Genomic DNA, 16,257 nt, shown 5'->3' with positions numbered 1-16,257 from the left:
GAGAGAGAGAGACAAGGACAGAGAGAGCACAGTGAGATAGAGAGAGTGAGGGAGACAGGGTGAGGGAGACAGGGAGAGGGAGGGGAAAAGAGAGAGAGAGAGAGACAAGGACAGAGACAGAGAGGGATGGAGGATCAGGTAGAGAGGGATGGGTCAAAGTTGGACAGAGAGAAATAGTGAGAAAGAGAGAGAGAGACTGAGAGAGCTGTGTTTACAGGTTTCTGATATCAGGAGCTGGATCCAGATGTCCATTTCATCCCCCTCCCTCCCTCACCAGGCAACAGGGATCAGGAGCAGGATCCCAGTCTACTTCACACCTCTCTCCTTAACCTGCAGACAGAAAGGTTAACATGCAGGTTCAATTGGCCGTTTTGAAAGTGAATGCAATATTCGCATTCAATTCAAGAGGGCCACAATACAAGAGCAGAGATATACCACTGAGGTTGAATAAGGCTCTGGTCAGGCCACAACTGGAATATTGCGAGCAATTATGGGCCCTGTATCTCAGGAAAAAGTGCTGGCACTGGAGGAGGACCAGAGGAAGATTAGAAGAATGATCCAATGGATGAAGGGCTTGTCATATGAGGAGCGGTTGAGGACTCTGGGTCTGTACTCGACAGAATTTAGGAGAATGAGGTGGAAATTTCATAGAAACTTACAGAATATTGGCAGGCCTGCATAGACTAAATATGGAGATGATACTTCCACTATTAGAAAAGATTAGAACCAGAGGGCACAACCTCAGAGTGAAGGGACGACCTTTTAGAACTGAGAGGAGGAGGAATTTCTTCAGTCAGAGGGTGGTGAATCTATAGAATTCATTGCCGCAGAAGGCTGTGAATGTCAAATCATTGAGTGTACTTAAGATAGAGATAGTTAGATTTTTGATCGGATCAAAGGTATGGGAAGATGTCAGGAGAATGTGGTTGAAAACACATCAGAAATGATTGAATAGTGAAGCAAACTTGATGGAATGAATGGCCAAATTCTGCTCCTATATCTTATATCTATGAATAGAATAGAATATCCTTTTATTGTCATGTGTACTCTAGTAAAGAAGTACAAGAGTACAGTAAAACGTTTTTACAATGGCTGCCTCTAATGGCACCATCTGAGGTACAAGCACCTATAAATCTTGGATACAAAAGAAGAATGAACATCTTCTTTAGACACGTACAGTATCTAAAAATTAAGTTAGAAATAAGTTAGTTATAAAATAGTTAAAAGATTGACATTACAGTCCAGTAAAGAATTTCAAATAGACATTACACTGCAGCAGCTCAGTGAGCACCCATTACCAGGCTCCATACTAACAGTCCTGCTCTGTTCTAAGCCTCCAGTCCGCTTTGCACTGGCACTCGGCTGCACCAATGGTCTAAATAGTAGAATACTGAACCTACATACCTTTAAGAAGGTATTCAGATAAGTGGCATACCAATAGTTTCCCACATAAACCTTCACTATTTGATGAAGAGTGTGGCTGTCTACATCAGCAGCCCAGCTGTCATCCAAAGAACCTTAAATTAAAACCAAAAATGTTTAACATTAATATTTACTGTAGTTAGAAAGTTGGATATTTAAATGAGTAGATTAGCCTGCTTTAGTGGTTAAGACTTAAGAGACTAACCAACTCTGGAGCATTAATAGTTTAAATGAAGCATAGAATGCAGGTCTATAGAAACTGAAAAATCTGATTACCACTCATTGTGTAGCACTCAACAGTGGTAGGCTGTCATGTTTGTCAAACACAGCCACTGGTAACAAAAAAATGAAGACTATGGAATGTTTAGCAAAAAGCACAGAAGTTGTTAAATTGATTTGAAGTCAATACCGACATACTTCAAAGCCAAAATGGCATTGATACCAAATTAGAACTTCAGAAAAGTGCAACGTATACAAAAGCACGAGGAAGACATTTTCTAACCCCTAAACAATGTGAAATATGGCAAGAAAATTGGGAAAATTAGGTGAGAGAGCCAACAAGAAGCTTCTTGGTGTTGAAGAAGACAAAACCTGGGACCTTTTGCTTATTTGTATGCATTAATAATTCATTATTAGTTTTTTGAACCTCACATATGCAGTTTTCCATTCTTCCACCTTTTGGATAAAAACTAGACAGCAAAAGTTTCTGAGTTTGATTTCAGTGGTGGGTAGGCTAGAGGAGATTCTGAATAATAGCATTTATATATATTTGGAGAGGCAAGGAATGATTAGGGATAGTCAGCATGGTTTAGTGTAATGAAAATCATGTCTCACAAACTTGATTGAGTTTTTCTGAGGATGTAACCAAAAAGATTGATGAGGGCAGAGCAGCAGACACCGCTTACTTGGACTTTAGTAAAGCCTTTGACAAGGTTATACATGGTAGACTAATTAGTAAAGTTAGATCACATGGAATTCAGGGGAAGACTGAAAATTGGATCCAAAATTGGCTGAATGGGAGGAAACACAGTGTGTTGGAGGCTGTTTTTTGGACTGGAGGCCCGTTACCAGCTGTGTTTCACAGGGATTGGTGCTGGATCCAGTTTTGTTTGTCATTTATATAAATGATTGAGATGAGAATATAGGTGGCATGGATAGTAAACTTGTGGATGACATCAAAAGAGGTGGTATAGTGGACAGTAAAAAAAGGTAATCTAAGATTACAAAGAGATCTTGGGTCAATGGGCTAAGGAGTGCAGGTTCATAGCTCCTTGAAAGTGAAGTCACAGGTAGATAGGATAGTGAAGAAGGTGTTTGGTATGCTTTCTTTTATTGGCCAGTGTATTGAGTACAGGAGTTGGGAAGTCATGTTGCAGCTGTACAGGACATTGGTTAGGCCACTTTTGGAATATTGCGTGCAATTCTGGTCTCTTTCCTATCGGAAGGATATTGTGAAACTTGAAAGGGTTCAGAAAAGATTTACAAGGATGTTACCAGAGTTGGAGCATTTGAGCTATAGGGAGAGGGTGAATAGGCTGGGGCTGTTTTCCCTGAAGCATCGGAGACTGAAGGGTGACCTTATAGAGGTTTATAAAATCTTGAGGGGCATGGATAGCATAAATAGAAAAGTCTTTTCCCTGTGTGGGAGAGTCCTAAACTAGATGGCATAGGTTTAGGATGAGAGGGGAAAGATATAAAAGAGACATAAGGGGCAACTTTTTTACGCAGAGGGTGGTACGCGTATGGAGTGAGCTGCCAGAGGAAGTGGTGGAGGCGAGTACAATTGCAAGATTTAAAAGGTATCTGGATGGGTAAATGAACAGGAATAGTTTGGAGAGATGTGGGCAGAGTGCTGGCAGGTGGGGCTAGATTGGGTTGGCATGGACGAGTTGGACCAAAGGGTCTGTTTCCATGCTGTACATCTCTATGGCTCTAAGTGACAGATGGAGTTTAATTTAGATAAATGCAAGGTATTGCAATTTGGTTAAACAAACAAGGGCAGGATTTATACAATTAATGGTAGGATCTTGGGTAGTGTTGTATAACAAAAAGACCAAGGGGGTTCAGGTACATAATTCCTTGAAGTTTGAGTCACATGTAGACATGGTGGTTAAGAAGGCATTTAGCATGTTTGCCTTCATTGCTCAGACCTATAATTATAGAAGTTGGGAAATTATGTTGAGGTTGTACAGGATGTTAACAAGACCTGTTTTGGAGTACAATGTCGTGTTCTGATGGCCCTGTTATAGAAAGGCTATTAAAAAGCTGGCCAGGGTTCAGAAAACATATATCAGGATTTTGCTTAAAATGGAGGGCTTGGGTTATAAGAACCGGTTGGCACTGTTTTTTTACTGGAGCATCGGAGACTGAGGAATGACCTTATAGAAGTTTATAAAATCATAAGGGGTATAGATAAGGTGAAAGATGAATGTCTTTTCCCTAGGGTGGGGGATTTCAAAATTGTGGGACATATTTTTTAGGGCAAGAGAAGAAAGATTTTAAAAAAGACATGAGAGGCAACTTTTTTTTTTAAACATACAGTGGTTAATGTATGGAATGAATTTCCAGAGTAAGTGGTAAATGTGAGAATTATGACATTTAAAAGACATTTGGATAAATATGTGAATAAGAAATATTTGGAGGGATAGCAGCCAAGCACAGGCAGGTGGGGCTAGTTTAATTTAAATTTATGGCCGGCATAGACTGGTTGGGCCGAAGGGTCTGTTTCCATGCTGTATGATTCCAGGACTCCATGGCCAGAAAGGTGAAGCAGTTATGAGGTGATTCCTGTTGGCCACTTGCTTCTTTGCACCACCATGTCCACATCCAACATACCAGACACCAAATCTCAGGGCACACTCCATGGGCACTGAGTGCATGTAGACACACCCCCAGCATTCCATGGACCTTTTGCATTTGACACTTACCAGCCTCACCCCACCATTACACCACTTCGGTCCACTTATAAAACAGTTCTAGATGTTAATGCTTCACTTTGGAATGTACTTATACCTTTTACTCGGATACTACTGCCAATCACTCTACATACAGGAACAAGCATTTCATGTATTGGACCAGGATGCATCTTAAGGATCCTTGCTCATTTTCTTTGCAATCACTTTATGCTGATTTCAACACTCAAACCATCTCTGCTTTGCCTTTATGTATCTTGCCTTCTCTGCCAAAGCTGAAAAGCTTGCTGGATATTTTTCTTGACTTGCATTTTAGTACAGATACAAGAACCAGGCAACTTCTCATGCTTGTCAGATGTTATCAGTCAAGGGTGTGGACATGTTGCTGTACATCAGTATTCCATAAATCAAAGTTGCACCCATGTGCCAGCCACATACGCAGCAAACACACTACATGTGCATCAACCATTTGGCCACATAAGAGGACTAGTTCTCAAGTTAATGGAGTTTGTTGTCAATTACATTAAATCATGGACAGTCTCCAATATCATTCTGGGCATTGAGCATAGTCAGTTTGCCACCTGAAGCAGTCAGGGTCAGTGGGTCAGTACCACTGTAGTCCAGGGAACGGACCACCATCAGCCCTGCAGGTCCAGTGCAAATAGTCTGGGGAATCAGTCAGGGAGTTGCACACCAATCAGTCAGAAACACACAAGATCTGATCATTCGGTGAGATCCTGCTAGGTATGTCATAGAGGGGAGCTATGGTCGATCCTGGGATCCACCCCCTAAAAGTCAAAGGAGAGTTATTAGGGACTGCCACTTGAGGAGGTCTGGGGAACTCAACTGTAATTATTGGCATATTCCATTATTGAATTCTAAAAAAAAGCAGAACACTGGGATGCAAAGATGATAACAATCATGAAGGGGGACATTCAAAATATAAGGCAGATGATCCAGCAAGAAAGCTAAGAGGTCATTCCAGGGAGGGGAATATTGATAGTCAATAACACCCTAGTTTTGTTAGGAGGATAGTGGATTACTATATCCACCAAGATGATGCAGTTTGCCTCGGATTCAGGGGATAGAGTGGGGAGATGAATTTAATAGATGGCTTGTATGGGAATGTGGACAGGTTCAAAGCTGTTGGGTTGATAGGGGAGCTACCAAAAGGAATGTGTATATTTAGGGATTTGCCAAAGGTAACAGGATGAGTTTGAGTCACTCTGCCTGAGGAGCCAATCTTGACAGCATTAAGCAAGACTTTCAAAAGTTGATTGGGAATGGATATTTGCAGGCAAAAAAGATGGCTGGAAAATGGGAAGCCTTCAAAAATGAGATAATAACAGTCCAGAGACAGTATGTTCCTGTTAGGGTGAAGGGCAAGGCTGATAGTTGTAAGGAATGCTGAATGACTAGAGAAACTGAGGTTTTGGTCAAGAATAAAGAAGAAAGCATATGTCAGGTATACACAGCAGTAATGAAATATATTCCTAGAAGAGTATAAAGGAATTAGACGTATACTTAAGAGGGAAATCAGGAGGCAAAAATAGGACATGAGATAGCTTTGGCAAATAGGATTAAGGAGAATCCAAAGGGATTCTACAAATACATTAAGGACAAAAGAGTAACAAAGGAAGAATAAAGCCCTATAAAGATCAGCAACACCACCTTTTTGTGGAACCACAGGAGATAGTGGAGATACTAAACAAGTATTTTGCATCAGTGTTTATTGTGGAGAAGGATACAGGAGCTGGAGAGCTTGAGCAATGAGCCTGATGTCAGTGGTGGGCAACTTGGTGGAGAAAATCCTGAGGGACAGGATTTACCTGTACTTTGAAAGGTAAGCACTGATTAGGGATAGTCAACATCGCTTCGTGCATGGGAAATCGCATCTCACTTACTTGATTGAGTTTTTTAAAGAAGTAACGAAGAGAAATGAAGGCAGAGTAGTGGATGTGATCAATACAATCTTCAGTAAGGCATTCAACAGGTTCTGCATGGTAGACTGGTTAGCAAGGTTAGATGACATGGAATACAGGGAGAACTAGCCACTTGGATATAGAACTGGCTTGAAAGTAGAAGATATAGGGTGATGGTGGAAGGTTGCTTTTCAGACTGAAAGCCTGTGACCAGCAGTGTGCCACGAGGATTGGTGCTGCTTTTTATTGTTTATATAAATTATTTGGATATGGACATAGGAGATGTGTTTCGGAAGTTTGCAGATGACACCAAAATTGGTCACATAGTCACAACAAAGGAGTTTACCTCAGAGTACAACAGGACCTTGATCAAATGGGCCAATGGGCCGAAGAGGGACAGATGGAGTTTGATTTGGATAAATGCAAAGTGCTGAATTATTGGGAAAGCAAATCAAGATAGGACTTATACATTTAATGGTAAGGTTCTGGGCAGTGTAACTGAACAGAGACCTTGGAGTGCAAACTCATAGCCCCTTGAAAGTGGAATCGCAGGTAGATAGGATAGTGAAAAAAGTGTTTGGTATGCTTTCTTTTATTGGTCAGAGTACTGAGTGCCGGAGTTGGGAGGTCATGTTGCGGCTGTACAGGACATTGGTTAGGCCACTTTTGGAATATTGCATGCAATTCTGGTCTCCTTCCTATCGGAAGGATGTTGTGAAACTTGAAAGGACTCAGAAAAGATTTACAAGGATGTTGCCTGGGTTGGAGGATTTGAGCTATTGGGAGAGGCTGAATTAGCTGGGACTATTTTCCTTAGATTGTTGGAAGCTGAGGGGTGACCTTATAGAGGTTTATAAAAACATGAAGGACAGGGATAGGGTGAATAGCCAAGGTCTTTTCCCTGGGTATGGGAGCCCAAAACTAGACGGCATTGGTTTAAGGTGAGAAGCGAAAGATTTAAAAGGGACCTAAGGGGCAACTTTTCAAGCAGACAATGTTGCATGTATGGAATGAGTTACTAGAGGAAGTGGTGGAGGCTGGTACAATTCCAACATTTAAAAGGCATCTGAATGGTACATAAATAGGAAAGGTTTAGAGGGATATGAGCCAAATTGGACTAGATTAATTTAGGATATCTGGCCAGCATGGATGAATTGAATCGAATGGCCTATTTCCATGCTGTAGGAGATACTATCAAGATTGGCCTCTCAGTCAGAGAAACTCAAGCTCAGCCTGTTACCTTTGATGAATCCCCAAATATACACAATCCTTCTTGGTAGCTCGCCCATCAACCCCAACAGCTTTGAACCTATTCATATTCCCATGCAATCCATCTATCAAATTCATCTCCCCACTCTATCCCCAAATCCGAGGCAAGCTAAATCATCTTGGTGGATATAGTAATCCACTATCCTCCTGCAGCTCTATGACTTTATGAGCAACTGCCGTTTCCTTCTATCAAGGTCCAAACAATACGTGCACAATGAAGCAGAAAATGGTTGCAATGTGAGGCCGTTGATAGAGAAATGGCATTTGAACGACACCTATTAAGTAAACTACAAATCTTGGTCCAAAACACTCTTGATCATATCATGCCATATTGGGAATCAATTCCACTTACAACTGAGATGCACAAGCAATGTTTTGTGGTCTGGAAACTTTTGGCAAAACTGCAAGCACCTTCCAAGTGCTCATGACATGTATGTGGTGTAAGATCTGATAGCACACAAGGATCTTTTAAATATGGCAAGAAACAGGAATTCTGGGTTATATCAGCAGTACTTCTGCCACCAGCAAGTAGGACAATATGATGCACAAGGCACCAAAGTTATATTGCATTTAGCTGATGAGGTGAGTTTGGAATGATAGCATGAGAAAACCCACTGGACCTCGCAGAGAGGAATCATCCATGAAACTTGCGACAAATAACATTTTGCTAATTTCTGCCAGGATTCAATCCAAGATGATTGGAAACACGAAGAATAGTGATTAGTATGACCAATTATGTTTTCAGATATGATAATTGAGATGTCTTGAGTGGGGCTAAAGTGTTTTGAAACTGCAATAGAGTGGCACAAACTGACATTGATGATATCAAACTGTGGCTCCTTTCAAAATGCAGAGACTAGAAGTCAAATTATTTTTATATTTTTTGGCAGATACAATATGTATTTCCAAGCCAATTATAACAATTCAGTAACCTAAGGGACTTAGATTGTTTGGTTGTCATTTTGAAATAAGTGTGAGAAAGACCAGAGGAAGGAAAGCTGCTGTTGCACTTTATGATTACTTTCAGACATCTGTAAATCTTAGAAATGATCTTAAAAGAAAGGTTTAAATAGGTGGTCTCTTGCATGGTAGCTTGAATAAAAAATTAGATGCCTCATTGGGCAATTGTCACTTAAGATGGATTTTGGATTTAAGGGGGACAGTCTAATCTCCTCAATTACGCATTTGGTACACTTTAGAAAGAAAGACTTAAATTCCATTGCAAAAAGAGTGATTCAATGCTTAGCTGAAGCAGTTTGGTCAGCTGCTGAATGGTATGTTACTTTATATCTTTTATGACACCTTATAATGTATTTACAACTGCCTTATTGCTAATGGGTGTATTGTTAATGAATGGATTATGTTGTCATTAGTGTTTAAGTTGAGCCTTGAGTGCTAACTGTTTATTTCCTCATAGGTATTATGTTTGAATTATAGCATAGCCTATCAAGGGAAAAATGTTACATCTTATGGTAAGAATGATGCCTTGCATTTTAAATCAACTTACTTATTTTAAAATTAGATTCGAATGTCTCCCTTTTCCTTGTTTGCAGGTAGAGTCGCATGGCATCTTTTACTGGCTGATACAGATTGTCATGTTGATCCAGAAATACACAAACTGCACACATCTGAGATACATCTTCAGTCAATGGTAGACGGCATGTTCCTAACCAGCTTCTGAAGACATAAATAATGTCAAAAACTTCCAATTAGGTCAATAAACTTCAGAAGTAGCAATAAAAAAGAAAGCAGCAACAATTTAAATTTATAAATATAACATTCTAAACCACAATTGATTATGAATGAATCATTAATCATTTTGTTTTTGCATAGGCCATATTACATAACCATTTAATGTTTAAAACAATATCTGGTGTATAAGAGAGAAAATATAAGGCAATTAATTTGTGCTTATAAAATTACAGGAACATGAAGTCTTGAACCTTCCATTCTCAGAATCTGCTTTGCATTAGTTGCTTGTGGAATGTTAAAATTGAGGTTGAAACACTAGGCTAGAAATTTGAATGCATTCAAATTGGGCTATGAATCAGGTGCAATGCATGCTTGTTGCTTCAGATATGATGAGATTGGTTTTCTTGATTCTGTCCCTGTACACACTCTTCCTCAACTGCCCTCCACCCTGTATTCTCTCAAGAATGTTGTCCAGTCCTGAAATTGGTCAATCCTGATGCTGTTCTTTGATGGTCCTGCAGCTGCAAATGGTAATAAATGAACTAATTTGTCTTTGTTCTCGCACTGTTATCAAGTATAACAGTGCACGTGGGTGCATGTGTATGGCACTGTGCTGGGATCACTACCAATTTGAGTTCAATCAAATTTCTCAGTCAAAATCTTCATCACAATTTGAACTATCCACAAGTGATGAATGTAAACAGTCTACATAATTGTTAAGAGCAAGCTAATAATAAAGCATATCCTATATCAAAATTAGCATACTGAATTATTCTATACTTTTTGGAGCAATGTTGATAAAAAACTATAAATCTAAATGTTGAGAAGTTTTTCTTGTCATCATTACCACCTCCCCCGCCCAAGTGTAATCTGGCATATTCTTTGTAGCAAGTGTCTGTTTCTCATTCTGTTGATTTCAATTTATAATGGATTGGTGATCACGCTGTAGTTAAGATGTTAATAGTCTATCTTGTTTGTGACCATCAAATAAAGTGAATTCCATGATGTTGTGCATTTGGTTAAGTATGGTATATTGTCATTTTAAGAATCCAATCTTGTGATATCACGATGCTGTGAGGCAGCAGTGCTAACCACTGAGCCACCGTGCCGCCCCCTCACTATTTTTAATATTCCCTCATCAGTTTGTCATCTGTCTCTCTCTAATCCCAGTTCAGAGCTTTGTTACTCTGTCTATCACTATTCTCTGCTCACTGTGCTCTCACTCTGCCTTTCTCTATTGCCAGTTCAGTGTCCGTCCATCTCTCCCTCTTTGCAGTTCAGTGTTGTCACTCCATCTCTCTCTCTTCCCAGTATGAGATCCATGATGTCCATCTACTGATTTGACAAACGGAATCATGGTCCTCAGAGGCACATCAATCAAATAGAAGAAATCAAAGTACACCATTGCTGCAGAGAAGTGGGTACAGTATATGAGGAAAAAAACATCATCTCAGGGAAGAGGTGAATAGTGCAGAAAAAACTTGCCAAGTGCTTAATCCTGAAGTAACACTGAATAATGAGCAGCCTACATGAGGAAAATATTTTGAGCAAAAGGCATAGTCTCAAAGAAACAGAGCTTCAGTAGTGCCTTGTTTTAACCAAGAAAAGGTGAGGTAGTGCTAATATTTCGGTGGTACATCATGCTATGCAGACCTCACCCATTTTTTACAAAATGTATAAAATGGCAGAAAAGTTTGGTGCCATAGGATTGTATGTTGAAAATACAGAGAACTTAAACTGTGACATAGAGAAATTCCACTATTTTGTTCAAGCTGGTAAAATTGAAGCAGATATAGTCATCTCTGCATTCCTGAGTATTGTTGGTGGGAGAGGGAGGAAGAATTTTAACCTTCTGAGAAATCTGGTACAGTCAGAGAAACCAAGTTCCAAAACTCAAGAAGAAATAGTAGAAATCCTACAAAACCATTTTTCACCAAAACCATTGATGGCTGAAAGGTTCAGATTCCATAAACATAACCAGCATGATTATCTCCCTATTCATAGTAATTTTAAAGAATTAGCAGAATTCTATGAATTTGGAGACACCTTAAATGATATTATCATGGGCTGACTAGTGTGCGGTCTAAGATGTGAAGTAATCCAAAAAAGCTTACCAGTGAAAAGGAATCTAGACTTAAAGGAAGCACTGGAAATAGCAGTCTAAATGGAACTGACAGGCAAGGAAGCTCAACAGCTAAGCTTGAGCATGGAAGTTCACAATCTGGCAACTTAAAGATAAGTACCAATGCAGACTCAAAACTGCTAGCAGTGTGGGAAAAACAAGTCACAGAACAGCAAATTGCTGGTATAAAGAAGCTATATGCAGAAATCTCGACAAAAAAGGGCACATTGAACAGCTGTGTTTGAAGATGCAATATGAACAACATTAAGCAAAACTATAAAAACCAGCTGTAAGAAAATATATATGATACAGTCGTAAGAAAATTTACATGATACAAAAAGAACATCAAGAAAGCCCAGATCTCAGTCCAAAGAGAAGCTGTTACTAAAATACTGGCCATTGCTGGCAACACCAACTAATACTGGGTCACTCCATTACTGAATGGCAAACCAGTAAGAGTAGCATTGGACACTGGAGTAGTGGTTTCATTCATGCCTAAAAGTGTGAATCAAAAACAGCTGAGTCACATTATGCTGCAACCCTTAAAAACTGTGTTAAGAATATAAACAGGTGAAGTGGTACATTTATGGGATGTATCAATGTTCATTATACAGTCAGTCTGAACATTTGTCCATAAACATTACCAAAGGAAATAAAATTTTCCAGTTTTATTGGGAAGAATGTGGTTGGAGTAAATCAAACTGAACTGGACTGAAAATGATCATTGCTGAAAATGTGTTGCTGGAAAAGTGCAGCAGGTCAGGCAACATCCAAGGAGCAGGAGAATCGACGTTTCAGGCATGAGCCCTTCTTCAGGAATCTGAAAATGATCCTTGTCAAGATTAGAGTAGTGCTGGAAAAGCACAGCAGGCCAGGCAGCATCTGAGGAGCAGGAAAAATCAACATTTCAGGCGAAAGCTCTTCATCAGGAATGATGTGATGAAGGGCTTTTGCCTGAAACGTTGATTTTTCCTGTTCCTCGGATGCTGCCTGGCCTGCTGTGCATTTCCAGCACCCCTATAATCTTGACTCTAATCTCCAGCATCTGTAGTACCCACTTCCACCTAGTTGAAAATCATCATTTCCTAACACTTGTATGGCACCAGTGTTACTTACCATTTGTCAGTCCAAACCTGGATGTGGACTGCTTCAGTATTTAATGAGTGTTGATCATTATGAAATCAGTGAACATCTCTCCCCTTCTGGCCTTCTGGTGCAGAGAAGGTTATTGATGAAGCAGTTGAAGACTGCTTGGTCTAGAACACTACACGGAGGAATTCCTGCAGGGATGCCCTAGATCTGAGATGATTGACCTCAAACACCCACAGCCATCCTCTTTGTGTCATGTATGGTTCTAAACAGTGTAGAGTTTTCCCCTTATTCCCTGGCTTTGTTGGGGTCATTGATGTCACATTCAATCATATGTACCCTTCATGTTAAATGGCAGTAAATCTCACCTCACCTCTGGAATTCAGCTTTTTAGTTTTTCATGTTTAAATCAATGTTGTAATAAGATCAGGAACAGATGGCTCTGGTGGAATGCAAACTGAGTGCCAGCAATCAGGTTATTGGGAAGGAAGTGTAGCTTAATAGCACAATTGATGACACCTTCTGTCATTTTATTGATTAAGACAGACTAATAAAGTATGAATTGCTGGGTTAGATTTTACCTGTTTTTTTTTATGTCCAGGATATACCTAAGCAATTTTCCATATTGTTGAGTTCCACACTGTTGCAGCTCTACTGGAACAGATAGACTAGGGGTGCAGCAAAATCTGGAGTCCAAATCCTCAGGAGTATTGCTAGGATGTTGTAAGAGCCTATGGCCTTTTTAAAACCAGTGCCTCCATACATTTTTGATATCACAAATTGAATTGAAAGATTGAAGACTGGCATCTGTCATGCTGAAGATTGTTGTGAATTTGTAACAGTCTTTATGGTCATACTAAATTTCCTTAGCCTCCTGAATAATTGAAGGTGTTGCTGTGCTTTCATGACCATAGTGTCAAGGTGGATGGACCAGGACAGATTATTGGTGACCATTACTCCCAAGAACCTGACACTCCCGATCACCTCCACCTTGGCACCATTGAATCAGATATAACTGTGCCCTTCATTCCACTTTCTCAAGTTAATGACCAGCTCCTTAATTTTGCTGTTGTTAGGGAGATTGCTGTTTTTACACCATGCCGTTAAGCACTCTATCTCCTTCCTGAACTCCGTCTCGTCATTGTTTGAGATCTGACTGACAACTGTGGTGTTGTCAGCAAACTTGTAAACAGAGTTGGCATAGAATTTGGCCACACAGTTGTGCGTATATAAGGTGTATAATAGGGGTTGAGTATGCAGCCTTATGGGGCACCAGTGTTTAGGATTATCATGGAGGAGTTGTCGCTGCCTATCCTTACTGACCGTGGTTTATTGGCCAGGAATGTTGAGAATCCACTTAGAGGGGGGAACAGAGACCTAGGTCTCAGAGTTTGGAGATCAGTTTGTTTGCAATTATGGTGTTGAAGAGCGAGCTATGGTCAATAAGTAGGAGCCTCATGTAGGTAAGAACAAATTATTGCAGTTGCTGGAATCTGTACTGAAAACAAAAATTCTGGAAATCACAGTGGGTCAGGCAGCATCCATAAAGATATAACAAAGTAACTTTTCAATTCTAGATGACTTTTCATATCTTTGTTGTCCAGATGTTCCATGGATAAGTGTAGGACGAGTGAGATGGCATCTGCCATGGACCTATTGCACCGATACTCAAATATAAAGGGTTCAAGGCAATCTGGGAGGCTGGAATTGATGTGAGCCATATTCAAGCACTCTAAGCACTTAATAATTATGGATATCAGAGCCATTGGGTTGTAGTCATTGTGGCACGTTGCATGATTTTTCTTTGGTAATGGGATGATGGTGGCCTTCTTGAAGCAGGTAGGGACTTTAGATCATATTAAGGAGAGGTTGAAGATGTCTGCAAATATCCCCTTCAGCTGATCTGCACAGGATCTGGGTGATATCTGTAATGTTTCCTCAATGATGAGTATTTTAATTTTCTATTTGGGACTGGATGTGGCAGGACTACTGAGCTTAGATCAGATTCATTGGTTGTGGAATCATATAGCACTCTATCATTTGCTGCTTATGCTGTTTGCCAGTCTTGTAGTTTTGACTAGGTTGCTATCTCATTTCTAGGTATGTCTGGTCTTGTTCCTACCATGTCATCCTACATGCTTTATTTACCCAGGGTTAATGGTAATAGTGAAGAAGGGATTGTGCCATGCCCAGAGGTTATAGATTATGTTGGAATACAACTCTGCTGCTACTGAGGCCCACAATACTATTGAAACTGTAATTATCACTGAACTATTTCCAATCTAATGGTGTAGGAAAGGTAATTGATGAAGCAGTTAATGATGGTTGAAACTACACTGAGGAAATCTTACAATTATGTCCACTGGGTAGCATGACATTTTAAAATTTGTTCATGGGATGTGGGCATCACTGGGTAGGCCAGCAATGTCCACCCCTAATTGACCTTGAATTGAATGGCTTGTTAGGAAATTTCAGAGGGCAGTTAAGAATTACATTCTTGTGGATCTGATGTCACATGTAGGTCAGATCAAGTAAAGATGGCAGATTTCCTTTTCTAAAGGACATTTATGCACCAGATAGATTTTTACAACAATCAACAGTGTAATAACATGGTCATTATTAGACTAGCTTTTTTTCCAGTTTGTTTTTAATTGAGTTCAAATTCATCTGCCATAGTGACATTTTAACTTATACCCACAGAATATTCACATAACATTCAGGATCACTAGTCCAGTGACATCACTTCACCAGCAACTTCCCTTTTACAGGCCTTCAATAACCATGACCTTGACAGAACACAAGCTGAGCAGCATCAGTAATTTATTGCTAATTAAATGTTGCTTAACAGTACTGTTGATGATGTCTTCCATCATTTTGTTGATGATCACAAATAAACTTTACCAGGTTTGCAGTTATTTTTCATATATACCTGGTGCTTTTCCTAACATTCCTTCCTACACTACTCAATAAAGCAAGGTTGGGCACCTGGCTTGGCAGTAATGGCAGACTGAGGGCTATGCCAGGCAGAGGTTACAGACTGTGGTTGGATACAATAGTGTTTCTGCTAATGTCCAACAGTACCTAATGGATACTCAGCTTTGAGGTGCTAGATCTGTTCTTAATCTCATCTATTTAATTTGATAGTAGTGTCACGTATATTGAAGTATGTCCTGACCAAGAAGATATGACTGCTGCTCCAAAGACTATGCAGTGGACACTCTTACTCATACTGTCATGGACTGATGCATCTTCATCAATTAAAAAGGTGGGAACAAGTTCAGATAAGTTTTCCCTCTTACCAGTTCTCTCACCACTTGCTGCAGTCCCAGTTTGGCAATTATATCCATTAGGACAAAGCCAGTTTTGGTCAGTAGTGACGCTATCAAGTAATTCTTCATGAAGGATATTGTGTCAGCCACTTAAGAATGCATTCTATGCCTTTGCTAAACTCAAGTGTTTTTTCCCCAAGCACTGATTTGGCAACTGAGGGAGGGTGGCAGTTGCAGAAGGTTTTTTTGCCCTTGTCATGAGACTTTGTGTGATTAAAACTCAATGTTGAAAACTCTTAGGACCACTCCCTCTGAACTATATACCACTTTGTTGCCACTCCTGGTGGGTTCGGCTGAAAAATGGAATAGCACACAGGCAGAAATGGTGGTGATAGAGTCAGATATTATTATACTTACTGAATCAGAACATCTGCCAATATTAGGTTGTAGATTGACTATTCTTTGGGACAGGCCTTCCAATTTTGATACAAGTTCACAACGTCATCGAAGATCGACTTTGCAAGATCAACTGGGCATGTCTGCCTCTATCTTTCCATCAC

At 39.9% G+C, this 16,257-nt stretch overlaps 1 protein-coding gene across 1 annotated transcript in view; it reads right to left on the bottom strand.

Annotated features, from left to right (window-relative positions):
• The window catches only part of LOC132824082 (BTB/POZ domain-containing protein KCTD19-like), a 128,909-nt gene that overhangs the window by 75,307 nt on the left and 37,345 nt on the right, over positions 1–16,257 (bottom strand). Inside the window, exons 6-8 of the mRNA XM_060838352.1 lie at positions 9,077–9,202; positions 8,458–8,483; positions 1,405–1,517 (exon numbers count right to left, since the gene is read on the bottom strand). Of these exons, the coding sequence (XP_060694335.1) occupies positions 1,405–1,517; positions 8,458–8,483; positions 9,077–9,202 (265 nt within the window). The remainder of the gene's footprint in view (positions 1–1,404; positions 1,518–8,457; positions 8,484–9,076; positions 9,203–16,257) is intronic.

The sequence above is a fragment of the Hemiscyllium ocellatum genome, chromosome 17, assembly GCF_020745735.1.
Source record: "Hemiscyllium ocellatum isolate sHemOce1 chromosome 17, sHemOce1.pat.X.cur, whole genome shotgun sequence".
Classification (NCBI taxonomy): domain Eukaryota; kingdom Metazoa; phylum Chordata; class Chondrichthyes; order Orectolobiformes; family Hemiscylliidae; genus Hemiscyllium; species Hemiscyllium ocellatum.
The sequence above is the reverse complement of the archived record's forward strand: the minus strand, read 5'-3'. Positions and strand labels throughout refer to the sequence as shown.